The sequence below is a fragment of the Vidua macroura genome, chromosome 3, assembly GCF_024509145.1.
Source record: "Vidua macroura isolate BioBank_ID:100142 chromosome 3, ASM2450914v1, whole genome shotgun sequence".
Classification (NCBI taxonomy): domain Eukaryota; kingdom Metazoa; phylum Chordata; class Aves; order Passeriformes; family Viduidae; genus Vidua; species Vidua macroura.
The window spans coordinates 13,134,484-13,154,814 of NC_071573.1; the positions used below are offsets into that span (position 1 = coordinate 13,134,484).

Sequence of the window (20,331 nt, forward strand, 5' to 3'; positions counted from 1 at the left end):
ATGTGGACCTAAGTCTAACTTTAGTTAAATGAGCTCTAATAAACAACTTTGGTACTTATACATTGAATCCAATATATGCTAAAGAATTTCACTAACAAAACATATCTTAATAGCAACTACCTCTCATTACACACAGCAAAAGGTCAACAGTCTCTAGGGAAAAGCAGAGTTGCATGATGATTCAACATTTACACTGCAGCAGTACCATCACACCTTCAGTGATGGATGCATAAGCTCAGTGTACCTGCCTCAGAGTACTCAACGTACTCAGTTCAGTGGGACTGGATAACTTGACAGAAAGTAAAACAACACCATGTAATGCCTTGAGAATAAGTGTGATTGCTAGAAAAGAAATACTCTATCTTCAGCAGACCAACTAGCGTAGTTCATGGTCTGAGGCCTGAACAGTATGACTTCAATGGACTCAGCTAACAAAGGTACATCAAAAGAGGCAGAAAAAAGAATGCAGCACATTCACATTCAACAGATTTGTCCAAAGTACTAATTAGACAATGTTCACAATGAGGTATTTGGCAGCAGGATAAAGCAGCACATTAATGAATCCACAAGTCCATGATATGGTAGCATTTGGTAAACTATTAAAGGTGCATTGAAAGCAAATACTGGACTCTCGTCAAGTCAGTAAAGACAATCCTTTTAGCAAAGCCCTCCCACAGAAATGCATCATCTCTTCTCAGCAGTCAAACCCAGGGAAGACTGAGCTCATATAATACTACAGGCTATGCTGACCACATCACATGGCATCTTTGCTCACCAAAGAAGGAAAGGTGCCTAAGAAAGGAGCATGTATGCAAACCCCAGCTAAAATTACAGTATCATCTCTTTCCTGTAAACCTAGAAATTCAAACAAGGAGAATTCAAGCTGAATTCTGCATCTTGCTATGAGGTCTGTTTTCCAAGGCAAAGGTGATAACGAACCTCTTTCGATATTTGGCTTTTAACATGTCTAAGTCATCTCAGGGTTTGCTAGATACTAGTTTAAGGACAAACCAGTAGAAAACTGTATTTTTTACCATGAAGAGACCACCTAATATTGTGGTATTGACAAATCCCAACTTCACTCAGCTTCTTACTGTTCAAACCTATTAAAAATAGATAGTCTCTGCCCTGTTCTAGAAGTCACTTGATCTTCCTTCTGTTTCATGATTCCCTTCCACTGTCTTGTCTCTGTAAACCTCGTTAGCTACAAAGACTATTATAAATACTGCCATTCTTCTCTCCTACTTGCAAATACCATCTTGTATTAGCTTCCATAAACCTATCAGTCAAATAACTCTTACTTGTATCAGCAAAATCTAGACCCTCAAGATAGTCACATATGGTCACACATTTACTGGGAACCTCTTGCAGTACAGTGCAAATTTTACTACTGCGAATTTCATTCAAGAAGAGAAGTGCTCACATATTTGAAAGAGTCCCTAAGTTCTTTCAAATGAAACATGCTGTATACATGACAATAGTGAAAAGGTTTTACATGACAGTTTTTAGTGTGATATGTGCATATATCTGATAATGAATACATGCTAGATGTTTTATGATACAGAAGTTAAAAACTACATCAATTTTACAAATGTAAATATGAGTTAAGTCTTAGGAATAAACATAGGTATAATAAAAAAATCTCACCATGTTGCAAAAATAAACCTCATTTACAGAATGAAAGATAATAAAAACCATAGTAGTGTCATAACAAGCCACGAAACAAACACCAAAAGAATTATCAAGAAATGGTGAAGGTAACAGCAGCTATTGTCCCTTGTGATGAGAGCTATCTTGCATACTAAGGAAAGTTCTTCAAAGACAGACAAACCTTCCTTCTCTACAAGAAAAAAGCAATTATAGCAATCACTTAAAGTGGTCACAATTTGCAAGGACTCCACAATCACCTCACTTTGATGCAGATGAAGCTGCAGAACATATCAGAGCAATCTGGTTCAAGGTGAGGTTTCTAAAAGATTAAATGTAATGTGAGCACTGCTTGTCTGATCAATATTCCTTTTCTCTAGAACTATATAGATAACAATCTAGTTCATGTATGTTTTGGGCAAATTAAGCAGGATGCCAAAATAAACTTAAGCAACAAAAATCCTAGATAGATTTACAACTGTGACACAGGCCAATCTGCTGAAAGAGCTTTGCAAGCTGGATGTGCCAATTACACATAATTGAACATGTGTAAGCAAAATACAAAATTCACATCAATACCAGAATACTTACCGTCTTTTAATACCACAGAGTTACCAGCCTACTGTGTAATGAAAGGAAAAAGCATGCCTGCAGCTTCATTGCACATATTTCTATTTCAAAACTTTTCCCTCCCTCCTTAATTTTGTGTGTATGGTAGATACACATAGATATGTGAAGATCACTATTATTCCAACAATTACAACAAAACCTAAAATCTGGCAGAATAAATTCAGCATAAGGGTAACCTTCATCTGGTCTCACCAGTATCCACTCAACTCTGAGTAAGTTACAGGGTTCCTGAAAATTGCTAATTTCTGTCATCAGTGTGCTGGGCACAGCTTGCTCTTGCTCAGGTGCCAGAACCCAGGAACATTCTGTTAGCATTCTATATGTAATATCCTAATTTCTCAGACAAGCATGTTACAGGAAGAATACAGTTACTTGCTCATTCCACACAGAAGTACATTTTGACAGCAGAAGTTGCACCAGTCTGAAAATCAGAATACCATATACATGTGCATTACTACCGATACTGCTCCCTTTCCTACTCTCCCTAGACTCCCATTCAGCCTTGCTAGAGAAGACACAGGTATTCAAGATAAGTTTGAAATTAGATAAAGCTCTATCAGGAAAGACTCAAATCTGTTCTACTACATTGATCTTCAAGCTTTTAAATAAGAAAATAAAAATAGCAGTAATAATAAAAAAGTAATCTCCATATTTGAAATGTTTGAATCATAAATGCATTAAGGGAATTTTTCAGTCCCACAAGCATTGTACCAGAACCCAACACAGCTTCAGAGCTTCTCAACCTGCTTCTCTTGTGTTAGCTATGTCTCCTGACACTCAGTGTTGGTGACACTGAGAGACCCAGTATCACGTGCAACTTGCACTCATTAATGTGAAAATTATCTGTCTGCCTTTCAACTCAACAGTAATTACTGCACTGGAATTATGCCTTGTTATCACACAGACAAACTGTTTTCAGGGGGTCCTTCCCAACTAAATGTATCTGGCTCAAATACTAACAAAGAGAAGACATTCTTTTTGCACATTTCCCTTTCATACTGCTATCCTACTGCGCTTCCAAAGATGAGCCTGACTGATGCAAGCCTGCAAAATTATTATTTTTAAATCCAGGAGAGCATTGTTAATTATAGTGTTGTATAGAGTTTTAATCAAATACAGCAGGAAACATTCATATTGCTTTGATCAATCAAAGGATAGCAACCCTCAGATTTTACAGTTCTAAATTTCAATAGAAGTAACCCCATTCTTTGGGAACTTGTAAACGGAAGAGTAGTTTTCATTTTTTTCTCTGAAAAGCAAGGTTTTGCTTTGCTTTAATACAGTTTAACTGCTACATTGCTCATTCTTTCCTACTTGTTAATGCACAGGCACAACATTTCAACACCACCTGCCAACCATGAACAACAGTAGTTCAGCACTGGAAAATGTACCTAAAATAAACATGTCTCACCAAAACTTTGCCTCTTCTTTGTACATTGAGAAAACAAATGGTCCCTGAAAGCCAAACGAGTCTGAACTTCTCGCCACCAGCCACATATCTCATCTATTCTATCAGTATCTGACTGTTCTTTCCCAGTTAAAGGTGACTTACACAGACAGATACATTCTTCTACTGAAAACAGGAGAAAGCAATTTCAGCAGCTGTGATTCATCTGTAACTCCGGATCAGCTGCTTCATCCTTTAGATAACATGGTATTTTTGCTAGGCCTTTCCATGACTCTTCCTTTTCCTCACAAAAGAAGAATTTATGAGTATCTGAACTTTATTCTTTTACTTTATCATTTCCTTGACTGTTTTACATTGCATTTTCAATTGCAATAATGAGCTTGGTCTATCATTAGTTCATTTTCCTCATTTGCAGTACGTGCCAAACAGAACCAACAAATTCATTGCAAAATTAGGGTGAGGTGTCAAATTGCGGACTAGCAAGTGAAAGATCTTCATATTTTTATTTTTAATATAAGACCCCAGCAGACTTTTTGAACTAGTTCCATTCCATCACACAAGATTATGCAAAGTCCTAGTTAATACAAATTAAAAGAGCCACATTCTTGTTTTAGTTCTAAGTAGTTTTGTAAATACTTAACACAGGGATGATTTCTCTTTTACCTCTAATATAAAATGTATGCTGTAATTCACAGAGCTATAACATTGTTTCATGAATTCACATCACCACACCCTCCAACTGGCATCCCAAAGAACTGCAGTAATGTGAACAAAGACATTAATCAGTTGCTCCAAAAATAGGGCAGGCAAAATAAGCTCCAAAACCAAATTACTCAGATTTGCAACAACTTCTCTAGATACTTAAGGATTAAATCCATCTTTATAAACAAAGTAACTTAATAAAAATCCAACCTAAGGCTCATCTCCATAGTAAAGCCTGTCATCTAGTGAGACTGAACATAAATCACAAACCCAGTCTGCTGATTTTGTCATTAGTTCCGCACAGGCATTTGCTTAATTCATACTGCTTCACACCACCTTGAAAAACTGAAATGGTTTCCCCAGCCAGGTACAACACACCAGATGAAAACTATCAAAGCATCTTGGTTTTAAAATTATGAGCAGAAATTTGATGAACTCGTAGAACTCATTTGTTTTTGCTTTTAAAAAGCCCAACAATTTAATTGTTCCCATATATTTGAAATATTTTACAGTTCTGATAAGAGGCTTATTTTTGTACTTCCTAGATAAAGGAAAAAAGCTTTGATTGAAGTAGAGTTGCCCTACAATGTGCAAATTTACCAAATTCAGGCATGCATTTCCTCAATTTTCTTTAAAATTGACTTTTTTTCTTCACAATAAGTTTCATGGTCTTGTATAAAGTACTCTTTTTCTCTGTGTGTCTTCTGCAGAAGAACTAACATGTAAACTTTTCAGAAGAAAACACCATTTTCCTGTTAGTTTCAACAGCTGAAGAACTGAACTTCAAATTTAAAGAGATATTGCAACAAATGTGAGCATTTCAACAAGATTCTACCTGATGATTCTGTTTTATTTTGTTTTCTAAGGCTCAAGTGAATGTTCCATTAGTAAAATTCTAAACTGGCAAGCGTACTGAAACTAGCAAGAACCCCCTGTTGCTTCTGCAAAAACTGCTTTGACAGAAGTAAGCCAGCTTTGATTTTGAAGGAGGCAAGGACACGTTACCTGAGTCGTTGCGGAGGTAGGATGACATCGCTGGGATGAGACAGGACTGACTGAGCAGCTCCAGGAGAATGGATGGAAGAGCGCTGCTGTTTTGGCCTCTCCCCTCATGGCTCGTTTGAGTCTCTTCATTTGATGTACTCCCTGCAGGATTTATGTAACTGGCAAGAACCTGAAAGACACCAAAGTAATTAATCAAAACTGATTTATTTCAGTCAAAAGAACTTTGACTTTCCTTAAGATAGATGCCCCAACACTTCACTAACTGTTTTGCAAAATCAGTTCTGGTATTTATTTCAGCAGGCCCAAAGATGTTTCAGAAGAATTTCTAAACAGTTATTAGATTATTCAAACTTTGGCTAATGATAAAATTGAGTAACTATTATCATTCTGAATTATTTTAGGAGATTGATTAATATGAACTTTGACAAACCTGCTGGAGTTACTCAAAGTAAGAGTTTGCCAGCTCAGACCACTGAGACCTGCAGCTGACTAGTCCCTTTCACTTTAGAACACCAAGTACACCAACTAGCAGTAGGACTTTTCTTTTTTTCAACTGCAAATGCTTCAGGTATTTTTGTAACTTCCTTTGGGATGGGATTCAGGGTTTACAGATGAAACAGTAAGTTATGGTGAGCACAACAGTTACCTGGAGGAACAACTACTCACGAGCACAGCTCTTACCTGAGTAAGCAAAGAGCAGCCTTCCCTTTGGCAATGGTGGGAAGGCAGCTCCCAACTGCACACCCACCTGTCCCAAGAGTAGCTGTGGCTGAGTTCACAGGCCCTTACTGTATGCTGCAGGTCTAAGAGTTTCCATGGCTCTGATTTGTGCAGCTGTACTCTCAGTAACTTTGAGGTTTGACAGGCTGTATAGGTTGAAGTCCCAGGGACTCTATTCACCTTTTCAGCCTCTTCTCTTTTCTTTCATTCGCCCTCCTTGTTCTAACCCCCTTACCCATAGTATTTTGCTGCAGCATCTTACCAGCACTCTGTACAACACAATTTCTCTAAACCTTTCTAGAGCAGGGACTAAGGACAGTCTGCTGTACAACTGACAGACATGTTCAGCAAAATACTACTTCCTTCAACTGCTGAATGCCCTCAGCAAATGCCTCCTTACTTCATGACATATCACATTCACAGCTAAACCTCACCCTGGCAGAATATAGAATACTGCCTGGAAGCTTCGCTGAGAGTCATTTAGGTGGTTTTCCTCTTTCTTACATAGAAAAATGTTTTCAGATTTTTATTGTACTTTAGCAAGGGATATAAGGATTGTGCCATGTAATCTATAGTGACTAAAATACCTGATCATCAAAATGGTATCATCATCAGGGTGTGGGCATTTTCAAATTTTCATCCTCTTTGTGCTGTAACTCCAGCAGGTTAGCTAATGCTTTTGAACTCAGGGTTCTGTGAATTAAACTTTTGATAACTAGATACAATCTCCCTACATTGATCCAAGATAAGAGGGATTGGTTAGATTTCATAATGGACTGAAAAGCCTGATTATGCAGGATCTTTTTCTCCTTAGGTATTTAGAAGACATCAGAATTTTACTAAGATCTAGATGTTTATTGGATAACTACTATTGTCATGTAATTGACACACTGAAGATTTTCTAGTATGTATGAGTGAGATTTTGTTTTATTGGCATAACACATTCATGGACACCAGTATCAACTACAGGCACTTCCTTTAAGTAGAGTGAAAAGTATGCAAGAAATTAATAGGTAACACTGTTCGGCACGTAAAACAAAATGCCTATTCCTGTATCCTTCTCCTTCAATGGACAGTCTTTACTTTTGACTGTGTGCAGTGCTTTTGATGGAGGTGTGTGACAGCTCAAGGGAAATGCACTGGAACACTTCCTCGCTCACTTTCTCTTCGGAACTCATACCCAGGTCTTCTATGCAGCAGCCTAGTGACATCTGAAAACAGCCTTGCTCAAAATATGATCTGTATAATTTTCCATTAAGACAGTTGTTTGCATGTAATTTTTGCCCAAAATATTGTAATTACTCTACTGTGTGACTGACAAAACTCCAGTTTTATTATCCATGCCTTAAGTGCCTCTCATTAATCAAAATTTCATAATTACACACCTGTAGAAGGCAGGTCACATGCTCTTCTTCTAGTCTTTGCTTAGTCAAGGCTTGTTCAACATCCCATCCTGAAGCTGTAGAGCCTGTTCCAAATCCCGTACCCTTAGCCCAGTACAACTGCTGTTCTTCTGTTGATGCAGTATTGTGTGTACTTGACACCTGTGGCTAAAGTAAAAAAGAAAAAACAAACAAACAAAAAAAACCAACCACAATTATTTAATGATTTAATCTTTGTAGCACTATCTTTAAAAAGCCTTTGTTATGCAAAAGAATGTAATCCCAGTTCATTAACTTTCTAAAGATGTCATCAGGATCCAGTGAAATTCAAAGCTTTCCATAGGAAAGACTGCCACATATATGAAATTCTGGTAGAAGTCAGCAGTAGACTGTTGAAAGTAGTTCTTCAGTTAAACCACTACTGCAAGCCCTTTATTACTCTCTTTTAAGATACTATCACTGCTTAAATGATGAGAGGCATTAGAATGCTACTTAATCAATATCATTCTAAACATCATAGCTCTGTAATTATTGCTGTTTAGAACCTAGTCAAGTCTAATAACACAATGAGATGAAGGGGATGGTAGTGGAAATGTTATCAAGAGAACAGAACTGAAATGTTAAGATGCTCAAGTATTTATTGATTTTTAATAAATGCTCCAAAATAACAAGAGAGTAAGTTACATGTATAGCTCTGACACATGATCTCCGAGTCACTAAAACATAATTACCTCCTCCCTAGGTAAGAGCAAGGAAGTCAGTCTTCCTTAAAATTTTCTAAGAGCAACATTTTTCCAACAGTGCTTGGTATAAGCTAGAACAGGTTTTACCAATGGTCTGCCTCAGTGATTCTAGTAACATAACTCCAGTATTACAATGCTTAGCCCTCATGAAGTAGTGTGGAAGTATTTACACTAATTTTTGAATTTTAGCAGGATATTGGTGAAAAGGATGAAGAAAAAACTCTGATAAGCATTTTTTAACTGATGTTTTCCTATTTGCATATTTAGCATCCAAAACAAGTGACTTGCTACTGTATTCATTACTTGGTCACAATTAGCTGGAAACCACATCATACAGTATTTATCTTATGGCTCCAAAAAGTTTCATTTTCTGTTCACATCTTCTTCAGTGACTTTATTAAAGATTGTATATGAAAGAAAAGGAATGATGTATGAACAGACTGCAATGGTAAAAGAAATTATCACCTGCGAAGTATCATACTGACAGTAGTCTTGGATAATCTTTTAACTTCTACACTGGGAATGCAATGTGTCTTGGTGATGAAACAGCTGTGTGGTTATTTTCATGTAGGCATTACTCATGAACATGTTGTGCCTTTAACACTTGAGAGGACTGTCATGAGCACTGAATTAAAGCACTTAAGGGAGAACTTGGCCCCAGAAATACAAGCCTCAGTGCAGGCCTGATGGATCCCTAGTTTCAAGTTACCATCTATCACTTGATAGATATGAATTATGAGAAAGCAAGCTATTTAAGGGGGCACTGAAGCAGAAATAAGAATTAATGGTTGCCCTTTCCCTCCAAACATGCAAAAATGCTAAGGTGCTAATATGTCAGCAGCCTGATACCCCATTAGAAGTAGAATCTCTCAGCTTCCCCTTGAATTTGATTAGCCATTAAGGTGAATTATTCTCAGGCACAGCTTCATCTCTTGCTTGCTCAACCCTTTCATCAGTATCAGAGCTGCTAAAATATGGACAGTCCTATATTTTGCAAGTACTAATCCATATTCAGCCACCAGGAACTGTTTCATGCAAGCCTCTACCAAAATGATGCTAAAGAGGGCAAGGCATTAATGTTTTTTTTTGAACATTTTTACAGGCAATTGGTACGCTATGCAGAAATGGTAACGGTAGTCCTAAAAAGAAAATCAGAATATACATATTCTGAATAGAGGGTAATATAACATGGGAAAAGCCTTGAAAAAAGTCAAATTTTGGAGATTAATTTGGGATCTTGAATATGATGGAAAATTTTTGTCTTTAGATCTCATTTAAATATCAGTACAAAGATGATAACATAAATCACTGCATTAATTCATTAATTTTCACAACTCATTTATATTTGTGAAGCACTTGAAAGGAAATCGTTTGTAACCAGGAGTTTAGATGATGAATGTTAAATAAGGTAATGAGATCATACTATCTAAAGAACCACCATTCATTGTCTGCAAAAATTAGGCTACAATGAAAGCAATGAGACTATTTTCTTTTTTTAATTAAAACACTTAGCACTTCTGGGTGGTACTTACTGTGCTGATTACCTTACCTCTGCTTGGTTGGGACTTGAGTTGGGCACTCTTGGTGCGTGGTGGCTCAGGGCAGAGAGACAAGCCAGGATAAGATGGATGGCCCCGATCTCCAGTGCCATCCGCCTCAGCAGCACTCCATCGTCGGTGGTCAGCGGGGTCGTGCTGAACAAACTGCGCAACACGTGGAAGGGCAGAGTTGGGAGCACGTTTGCTGAAGGAGACTGCAGGATATGACCTAGGTTGGAGAAGAAAAACATCAAACCCACATTTTCTTTCAATAGTTCAATACAGCCTAGTAATCTCTGCAATAGTTTATATAGTTTATGAACATACAGCAATCTACTAACGATTTAAGCATTCACATACAGTAAAGCTATCTATTACTATGTTTCCCTTTCAAGAAAAAATTCATTATTAGGAGAGTGTAGAAGAAAGAATGCTTCTTTATTTTATTCATAGATTTGGTAAAGAATCAAATTTTAAAAATTTAATTTGCAACTTCCAGGGAGAAAACTGGTTTGGACTCATTTATTTAAATACATATATATTTTTAATAATTCCAAATACAGTAAGATAAAGAATGCTTGTGATCAGCTAATAGGAGCTCAGCTGATATGCAGCAGTAATTTATCATATCTAAGATTCTTTTCTGTATTCATGTGCCCAAAGTATGAACTAATGCACTCACACAAAACAAGTTTCTATAGTAGAATACAGGGTGAAATACTAACATAATTTTAATGATATGAGTTGCATGTATGAATTTTGTGCTACAATTCCTTAGAATTTTTAACCCCTTCACATTATGAGCAAAAATTTTCTTTTAAAAGCCACATTTCAAATAATGGAGTGACCTATTAATGCAACACACTGAGACATAGGAAGCTGTCTCAATTTTTTTCCTGTATTTAACATTACTTTTCACATTCCTTCCCCAGTACATACATAAAGAGAGACCATTGAAAACTGGAGATGCTTCAAACAGTGAAAATACTTTAAAATAGCCAACTCTGTCCAGAACTTTGCTTCCTATTTTAAATATTTTATTTTCTCCGTCATTCTAAAGAGTTTATCAACTATATCATTATCCAGAGATTTAAACAAATATGTCTGTATTTGTGTGTATATGTATATGCACACATACATACAGGTGTTAATTCATACCTATCTGATACTCTTTGCAAAGACAGTAACAAGAAGGAATGAAAAGTCTTCTGACTGGGATCTTCATAAATAAAATCAAAAACTTCTGGAAAATAAGCTTATCTAACAGAATTCCATAAGCGCAGGCATAGCCAAATCAAAAAAGAGAAAATCTAAACATTCTCACATTATTTATCTTTGCAGACAACTGAATCCATGTTTTAATCTATAAATCATAGATTTATAACTGCAGCTCTTCATATTGTGCAAGAAAGTATTGAGATTGTACATGTGTGAACAGCTGCATTTTGAACAAAACCAGAAGATATTAATAGTTTATACAGAAAAGTAATGTGGATTACTGTGTACAACTGAACCCACATTTTGTAGGGTGGAATTCAGATATTTAGCTAAGGGAAAAGAGAAATTGGCTGTTTAGTCCAGCTAAAACTAAGGCTACAAGGGAATGTAATTCATGTCAACAAATGCATTGGAGAAAGAAGAGCTCTTGGCCACTAACTGCATATGAATAAACATAGGCAGAAAATTAAAGCAACCCCTACCCATCAAGAATATTATGTTCTGGAACAGTATTCCAATAGCAGTAGTGGCTGCACACACAGCTACACTACTACAAAAAGAGAAAGCAACCCAAATTCTGAAGGTCTCTTTATTAAACAAAAGAAAAAAAAAAAGGATATAAAAATTGCCTGCTGTAGTAAGGAACTGAGACTACTCTAGAAACTGCATATAGCTCTTCAGTTATTTACCACTCAGATTAGGTGGGTGTAAGCAGCTAGATTGCATTTTTATTGCCCAATTTATTCTCGTCTACTATCCTGCACCTAAATACTAGAGAAATAAAAAGACAAGCAGAAGGGAGGGCAAATGAGATTCTTGGTTTTCCAGCTGGTCTTATAAGGTCCATGTTGCACATCACTCTATAGAGTGCTAAGTAGAGACTAACTTCTGATGATTGCAGCCTAGAAAAAACAGCACTCTTTTCAAAGTCATAATCACAGAATCATGTAGGTTGGAAAAGACCCTTGAGGTCATTGAGTTCATCTGTAAACCTGACACTGCTCAAGTGCACCATTACACAATATCCAGTGAAAGGAAATGCCTTCAAAATATGAAACCATATTTCATACACACTCTTCCAGTTTTTCAAAACAGTAAGAAACACAAATATTAGAACTATATGCAGAATTCCAGGTTCATTTGTAACGGCAACAATTTTTTTTCCTGCCTTGTCTGTTTATTCTTTGAAGAATATCCCATTTCTCCCTCTGAACTCATACCATCAAGGCAGAGATTCTGTTTAGGCAACTTAATCACCATCATTTTTAGATATTACTCTCCTTTTCTAGAGCATTGTTCAATGGTTTACTCTACATCGGTTGTAGCTTTGCTCTTATCCATATTATTCTCCATTTGGTTGCAGAATTATAGGATGTTTGCACAATTAGTTGAGCATTTTCAGCTACTTAGAATATTCTGTCTGAAAGCAGTCATTTTGACAGTGTCATTGTAGGTTTTATCAGTGCTTATTTTACAATTACTCTGACATGAGATGAGAACCCTTGAATACTGATGATTGTGATAAAACTTTGCCAGACAGAATTTAACAGAGACAAGTTTATCAAAGATGCCTGCAATGCGCTTCTGCACATATAAATTCTAACCTCCTGATAAAAGCAATACAGTGCAAATAAATTTAAGTAAAATCATCTATCTGTGGTCTACAAAGAAAGGTAATAATTATAGCACATACTTCCTTCACCATCATCTGTAACTCCCAACACCAATCTCAACAGACACTGAGCATGTTTCCGTTCTTTTAGCAGCACCTCAGCATAGCCCGGGAGACGGAGAAATAAACCAAAGGCAGCCAAAGAATGTGCAGGTATGGGAGACATAGTCTGGACTGTTGACTTGATCGGTGGAGGTTCTGCAGCAATGGTTTCTGGTGCTTCATACACCAATTCCCCTGATTGTTCAATGGTAACCCATTCAAACTGATCACTGTCCTTCTGTTTTTCCTGTGTGGCTGACGTAACCACTGGAGTGCTCACCTTAATCAACAGAAACAACAAAGAAATTTGGCAGTCATTCAGTTGAACATCTTAAACAAAAATTCTGTTATAGTAAGGATCTAAAAGACATGCAATCTTAATGTAGGACACAATAAAGAAGTCACATGAAATACTCTACCATTTGCAGATACAGGAACCATGCTAAATGGCTTAAAAGGGCAAACTTGCATTTTCAATACAGTGCTACAAAGTTGTGCCTACACAAGCAAGCAAACATATTTTGGCAACCTAAAACCCTCAGTTAAAGTGTGCTGCTTAAATACAGAGGCATAAGTACTCTGAAGTAAATACAAAGCTTAATTTATGTACCATACTGTTAAATAAGAAATGGCCCTTTATTTTTAGCATTAAACACTGTGAACATAAGTATTTAAGTTTTAATTTCATACTGCAAAAAGAAGAAAAATTAATCATAATGCCTTTAAAAACAACTAATAACTTCAGGTATCTTAGCAGTTTTGTAGCACCTCATGATCCTTTTGAGCTTTTGATTGATTTGGCTGGCTTTATTACTATTATACTCTATCAGAACAGTCTGATGTTCTGACCAGAGGATTGTGCAGTCAAGCATTATGATGGGAATCAGAGTTTAAGGGGGTAGTAGCTGTACAGTGCCCCAAGACACAATCAAACAATTTAAATGAAATTATGACACCGAGGTCCTTCTCATAATTAAACATCACAGAGGTTTCAGGCTTTCATGCTATTCAGATAAACTGATTTGATCATATTTACAATTTCAGTACTTATCACCAGACTGATCTAAATTGGTCTCCTGGTTCAGGGCAAATTTGGGAGAGAACCCCCAAAGGGGTTCATCTAGAAAGCAGATTCAATCAGCCCCTCCCCCAGCCAGTTTGGGAAAAATACCTCCTTGGAGAAAAGTGGGGAAAAACTTGTTTATTAAACAAGAAAACCTAAACAATATTAAACAATAAAACTTCTTGCTGCTCCAAAAGAGAGACAAACTCAGAAAAATCCCCTCCCCTGGGCTGCAGCTCGGTTCACTCAGGCTCTTATTAGTCCCTCCAGCGCTGGAAATGCCGCAGCCCAGACCTGGCCCGCTGGCCACAGGTGAGAGCTGCCGCTGCTCTTCTGGGTGTTCAGTCCAGAGCAGGTTTGAGCAGGTCCAAAGAAAAGGAAAAATCACAGTCCAGAGAAATTCTTTGCCTCAGCTAGCTAAAACTAACTAAAAGCAAAGGAGAGCTCTGTCTCGCTGTCTGTCCGTCCGCAGACAGCACAGTCCAGCAGCAGGAATGTGGAGGAGTGAGTGCAGTTTCTGATAACAAACTCTACGCTTCTTCTCCCCCCTTCACTCTTGGAACAAGTCTTAAAGGTGCAAAACTTATTATTCAGCATGAATGGAACAGACAATTGGGGATAAAAGCATCATACAGTCAACCCAGGACAACTGGAAAAGATTAATATGAAAAGCCTTTACAGAAATTATCCAGAATACCAAATTACTAATTTAAAGTCAAAGCCATCTTTTACTGCATTTATTCCAATTGTCTTCACATTAGGAGAATCCGAAGTAGCAGTGACTTGGAGAAATATAAAAGTAAAATTAAAGAATTAAGAGTCTGGAGAAATCATCAGTCTTCACTCTAAATAATCTGTTTGGTATTACTATATTTAATTTTTTTTTATGGTTCACAGAATTCTTAATCAGTATTTGAATCTAAATATATATCTCAAGCTACGAAATTGTGAAAAAACAGTAAGTTCCTAGGACTATAGAAAAAGAAGGAAAGAAAAGGAATGAAATTTCTCATGGTCATAAGTTACCTTTCATGTCCTGCAGAATTCCATATATCAGTTTTCTTCAATACAGACTACACATTATCCCTCTTGGAATTCATAATACAGTAACTGTTTATGTAAATACTTTCCCTTAACTTGTAATTTTTGAACTGCATTGGTACTCTGCATAGACCTCTAAAGCCTTTGTAGAATTATTTACAAAGGATGCATGCTAATTAAGTCTCACTACAGGGTTCCTATGGTTGCCATAATTTTACAGTCAAGATACTGAATAATATACCCTTAACTTATAATCTTAATATGATACCCTTAATTCATGATTAATTCAGTTTCAAAGGGAATAAATATTATTTCCTCTTAGGAATATCAGCCAAAACCTTCAAAATTATAGTCAAATAGAATGTGAATAATTTATTTTTCCCTTTTTAGCAGTGTATACTTAGAAAAGCAGCCAAAGGAGTAATTCCACACTAATGCCACTAGTGATACTTTTGAAATGTATCAGTACATCCAGAGGAATTCTACATATAAGTATATAAATAATAATAATAAATAGTATCTATTAATAAATAATAATAATAACAAAATAATATCTATTATTTCTTAATACTAATATAATTAAGATAATACTATTATTTATAATAATAAAATTACATCATCTGCTTTGAGAACTGCATTTCACTTAACCATAAAAATATCTATGAGGGTACACTTGCATGAACAATTAAGTGATAAGCAAGAACAGCTGTATAGTACATCAGTAACTTTATTTTACTGTGCACTCCAAGATATTTTAAGTTAACACAAGCAGCTTGCCTTGGTCCCACAAGGCCATGGCTACTCAGGCAGTCTGTGACATGGAAAGGGAAGCACGTGTACAGCTGGACAGGGCTGTGGACTTATGCACTTGCCTATTTTAAAGTAACTTCCCCACATAACTGAAAAGTTAAACTGAACTATAAAGAAATACAAGGAAAATACTGTCCTTAAACAAGCAAACAAAATACTCTCAGCATGTTTTCCAACATTAATTTTTTTCTACTCACTTGTTGAATTACGTCAGGATAAAGCATAGGGAGTCTCTCTGCAATAAGAGCCAATCCACCCATGCCTGCAAAAACTTGCAGTGGAGACTGAATGGGACAGGTTTCAAGAAGTGATTCATCTAGAACTGCATCCATACACTCATCCCCAGGACTGATGGCCTCATCTTCAGGGCAAGGTCCCAGTAAATCTGCATGTTCTACAAAAACATAAATGTAAATAAAATTAATACATTATCATCAACACTGTGTTTATTTCTTTGTCCTCATTTAAAAGTGGATTTCAAAAGTACTGGTTCCTTCTCAAGCAAAGACTGAGCCACGAACCTGAAATGAATACAAGAATAACAAAAGAAAATAGAGGTGTTAGTGGTACCTTTCACCAATGACAGCAGATCCATGTCAAACTCAGCATTATTTATACATAGCTACATGTTAATTATTAGAATTTCATGTTTTATTAGAATTTGATCTATGCCTTCAAGACGTTGCTAATTTTGCAGTAATGACACTTTTTAACACTCTTTCATCTAGAAATTAAGTGAAGGTTTTTTATTCTCCAATAAAGAGCTTATAGTTGTCTCGGGGTTCTGTGGTCAAGATGACCCTGAGATCATAAAGTCTTTTCCTCCTAACCCCGCAGCCAAAGAAGTCGTCCAGATGCGTTGGTTTTGCTTCTCAAGGTTGTTTGTTATCTCTTACCTATAACATTCTTTCTCTGACCTGCTAAGCTTTGTCTAACAAGTCAGATTGTCACATTCTGTCCACCCTCTAGGGCAGTGTTTACATTTTATACTATTAACTATGTGTACTTTATTTACGATTAATTCCCAATACCTATCACCTATGTTAGACAGTGTGTCTCTACTTTAAACCAATGAAAAAGTGTCACCATCACAGTGAAAGACAGAGGACAAGAAGAAGGAGAAGAAGGACAAGACACGCCCAAATTCCTCCATCTTGCCTCTTGAACCCTATTCTAAAAAACCTCAAAATTCTACTTTTTCACCCTGTGTTAAATTAACTCAAACTCTGTGACCCGTAAATCTTCACACAAAGTTGGCAGTTTTTGCCATGAGCTAAAATCGAAGCCACAGGTGTTTTTGACTTTGTGCCAAGGTCTCTGAGTCCCCTGCCAGGGTCTCAAGACAGCCACGGCAGCCAGAGGGATGTCCTGGGTTCCCACATAGCTGAAGAAAGGAAAGATAATCTTAACCTTAAATTAGTTTTGCTTCTCACATGTCTTCTCTGTGAGGTGTCAAAATGACCCTCCAGAAAAAGCCACGAGATTTAATTCTATTCTTCCTCATGAAAAAAGATCATGATCTGGATTTCTAACTTTCTACTCACCTCCATCCTCCCAGTTTATGACTAAGCACCCTAATATCTTGTACAACAGACAAAAAAAATGAAGATTCTATGTCCTTATGCACACAAGTATATACAGAATATACAGAACCCTACCACAATTCCTTATTGCCAAACATCAGCCCTCTTTGCTGATTGCCACAGGCAAACTTCAGTTTATATTCTGTATATTTAATCTAAAAATCTGTTTTGCAGATTATATTTTTAAGCAATGTAATGCAGGGGTCCTCCAAGTCTTCACAGCACAGCTACATCAAAAGGCAGGAGAGTGGTCTTAGTATTTCTTAGTATTTCTTCACTGTGAACAGTCTGACACCCATGATAATCCTCGGTTATACTCCAAATATATAGCACACATACTATTATTTATTATATTCTTGTAAAAACACAGAAGCACATTAATGAATAACTTGTGCAGTTACCAAAACAAATCTCTTATGAAAATTTTTCAACAGCAGACACTATCTTTTAACAGATACTTCATCTTTTAAAACTGTTTCTTCTCTAATTTGAAAGGGAACAGGAAACAGCAGGTCTTTCCCCATCCTAATTCTCAACTTTTAAACATGCGAGAAGCACCGTGTTACAAGGACATCACTGATATGCTGTGGGAGGATCACATTGCTTTGGAATAATATGATCGAAGTGTAAGATTTAACAAGCTTAAATCAGGGACATGTAGGAATATGTACATCAATTCATCCTACTTCAAACACACAGATTATGAGAAGTCTGTCTGTCTGAAGAAGTCTTTCATTGACAGACTAAGAAAAGGTTGCAGATACTTTCAAAGCAGGATAATCCTTGTAAGAAAATGTGCCAACGCAACACTTTCAGTACATACAGCTTTGATGTCTACTGTTCTAAAGAACACAGGCAGAAACATCTGTGGAAATGCGCCTCTTCCCCACAGACAGCGGGTGAGGGTGTCACAAACGTATCATATTAGAAAATGTTAAATGATTTTAAAAGCTGGAGTTATAAAACCTACTTAGATGTCTTAAGAGAAATCTCCATTTTCAAAGCAGCATTTGGTACCTAAGATACTACAATAAAAATTTTCACAGACTTCTCTAACCATTGGTTTCAAACAGCTCCTGTATTACTAAATCTGCCCTGGTTACAGCACACTTGCTAGAGAGAAATGACATACATATCAAGAAATAAAATATACTGTATCTATACAATCATAATTGTATCACATACAGTATTATAATCAAAAAAGAAAAGTGAAACCAGAGCAAGCATATTGGAGCATCTTATAGACACAATTTAGGCAGGCAATGAATTTGTAATATATCACAAAGTTTAGCTCTTGTCTAGAAAAGAATAGCTCAGGAAAATCATTCAAGAAAATACAGAAAAACCCACTGTTTCTCACCAAGAAAATCAAAACATTTTTTGTCCAAAATAGAAACATTTTTAAAAGGCGTATACCAAAAACGTAAGAACACTCACCTTTTTCTGTGTGAAGACGTTTAAATGAGTCTGTTTTTGATAAGCTTGGATCTGAGATTACTTTGGAACCAAGTTTAACTGTCAAGTCTATGGATCGGTATCCTTGAGGGAGTTTGCGGTCATACAGCAGAGTCAGAAGCTGGGCAAGTGTCATTTCAGCTGGTAGTGGCTGACCTAGACAACAAAGGCATCAAGTCAGAGAGGAAAATTCTGACTGGGTTATTTTAACATACATATCCAGGTGCTGTTCATTACTTGCACCACAGATGCCAAGTAGACTAAATATCATCTGGCTCCAAACTAAGGCCTTAATTTTGCCATTTGCTCTCTTGGGAAAAAGGGCCCCATCAGTTTGGAACCAAACATCAAAAAGATCTATGCCAACATTCCCTAAGACAGTCCTGTGCTGACAGCACAAGCACTTGGCATATTTAACAAATGGCTAAGGCTGTAATTTGATGTGCATTTTAAGTGGATACTGGCTGTCCCCTGCTATTAAACACCACCTATGCATCACCCTTGAATTGTGGGAGCATAGAGGTGTGACAGGAAGGTAAAACAGGTGGTATTGAAAAAAGTGGAAAACAAATAAACTGACACTTCTTTTTCAGGCCTACTAATATCAAGCCTAGCTCACAACTCCTGTATCAGGAGAGCAGAAGACAGCAGAAAATTAAAAAAAAAAAAAAAAAGAAGGGCACTGCCAGGACTACTTTTCTCCACAGCAATGTAGCCTTGAAATGCACATGCAATACAGTCCAAACTGATTACTCTAATTCAGATTTTGGCTACTTTGTTGATTGCAAATATGTTCTTCCCTGAAATTACAAGCTCATCTGAATGCAGAAAAATTTTGTCTGAAAACATATAGATTTACACATTAAATATTTTAGAGTTGGATCCTATGTCCATGTCCATTTCATCTTGATTGTACTTAATCAAGTAAAACAACATCTAAGAGTTCCTTAGAAACAATCTGTTTCTTCAATTGAAGATTATGTCTTAAGAAAAACAAAAATTCAAAATGCCTTGCCATTATGCAAGTGAGCAAGTTTTCTGCCCTTTTTTCCCCATCACTGATTTTCTTCACATGGCTTATTATTTTCTAACAACTGTCTGCTATGCAAGACATAACCAGATCACAAATACAGAACAGTTTACATGACCATCATGAGACAGTCAACCTTTACCAGCTACATACTGAAAACAGGCACTGGGTTTTGATCTCATCTCCAAAATAGCGGTATCATAGATTATCCTGAGTTAGAAGGGACTCACAAGGATCAAAGCCCAACTCTTGGCCCTACAAAGGAGAGCCCCAAGAGTCACATCATGTGCCTGAGAGCGTTTTCCAAGTGCTTCTTGAACTGTCGGGCGTGGTGCTGTGACCACTTGCCTGGGGAGCCTGATCCAGTGCCCAACCACCTTCTGGGGGAAGATCCTTTTTCTAATATCCAACCTAAACCTCTCCTGACACAACTTCAGGCTATTCCCTTGGGTCCTGTCACTGGTTACTGGCCACTGGGAAAGAGATCAGTGTCTGCTCCTCATCCTTCCCTCGTGAGGAAGTTGTTGACTGCAACGAGGTCTCCTCTCAGTCTCCTCTTCTCCAGGCTGAACAAAGGACCTCATCCATCCCTCATATGGCTTCCCCTCATGGCTTTTCACTCTCTTCATTGCCCTCTTCTGG

General features: G+C 36.9%; 1 protein-coding gene across 6 annotated transcripts in view; it reads right to left on the minus strand.

Annotated features, from left to right (window-relative positions):
* BIRC6 (baculoviral IAP repeat containing 6) overlaps positions 1-20,331 on the minus strand; it is a 173,445-nt gene that overhangs the window by 44,835 nt on the left and 108,279 nt on the right. For all 6 annotated transcript variants that reach the window (XM_053972189.1, XM_053972187.1, XM_053972191.1 and 3 more), the window contains exons 60-65: positions 18,642-18,815; positions 15,819-16,015; positions 12,687-12,987; positions 9,787-10,004; positions 7,498-7,662; positions 5,393-5,561 (exon numbers count right to left, since the gene is read on the minus strand). In XM_053972189.1, coding sequence (XP_053828164.1) covers positions 5,393-5,561; positions 7,498-7,662; positions 9,787-10,004; positions 12,687-12,987; positions 15,819-16,015; positions 18,642-18,815 — 1,224 coding nt within the window. The remainder of the gene's footprint in view (positions 1-5,392; positions 5,562-7,497; positions 7,663-9,786; positions 10,005-12,686; positions 12,988-15,818; positions 16,016-18,641; positions 18,816-20,331) is intronic.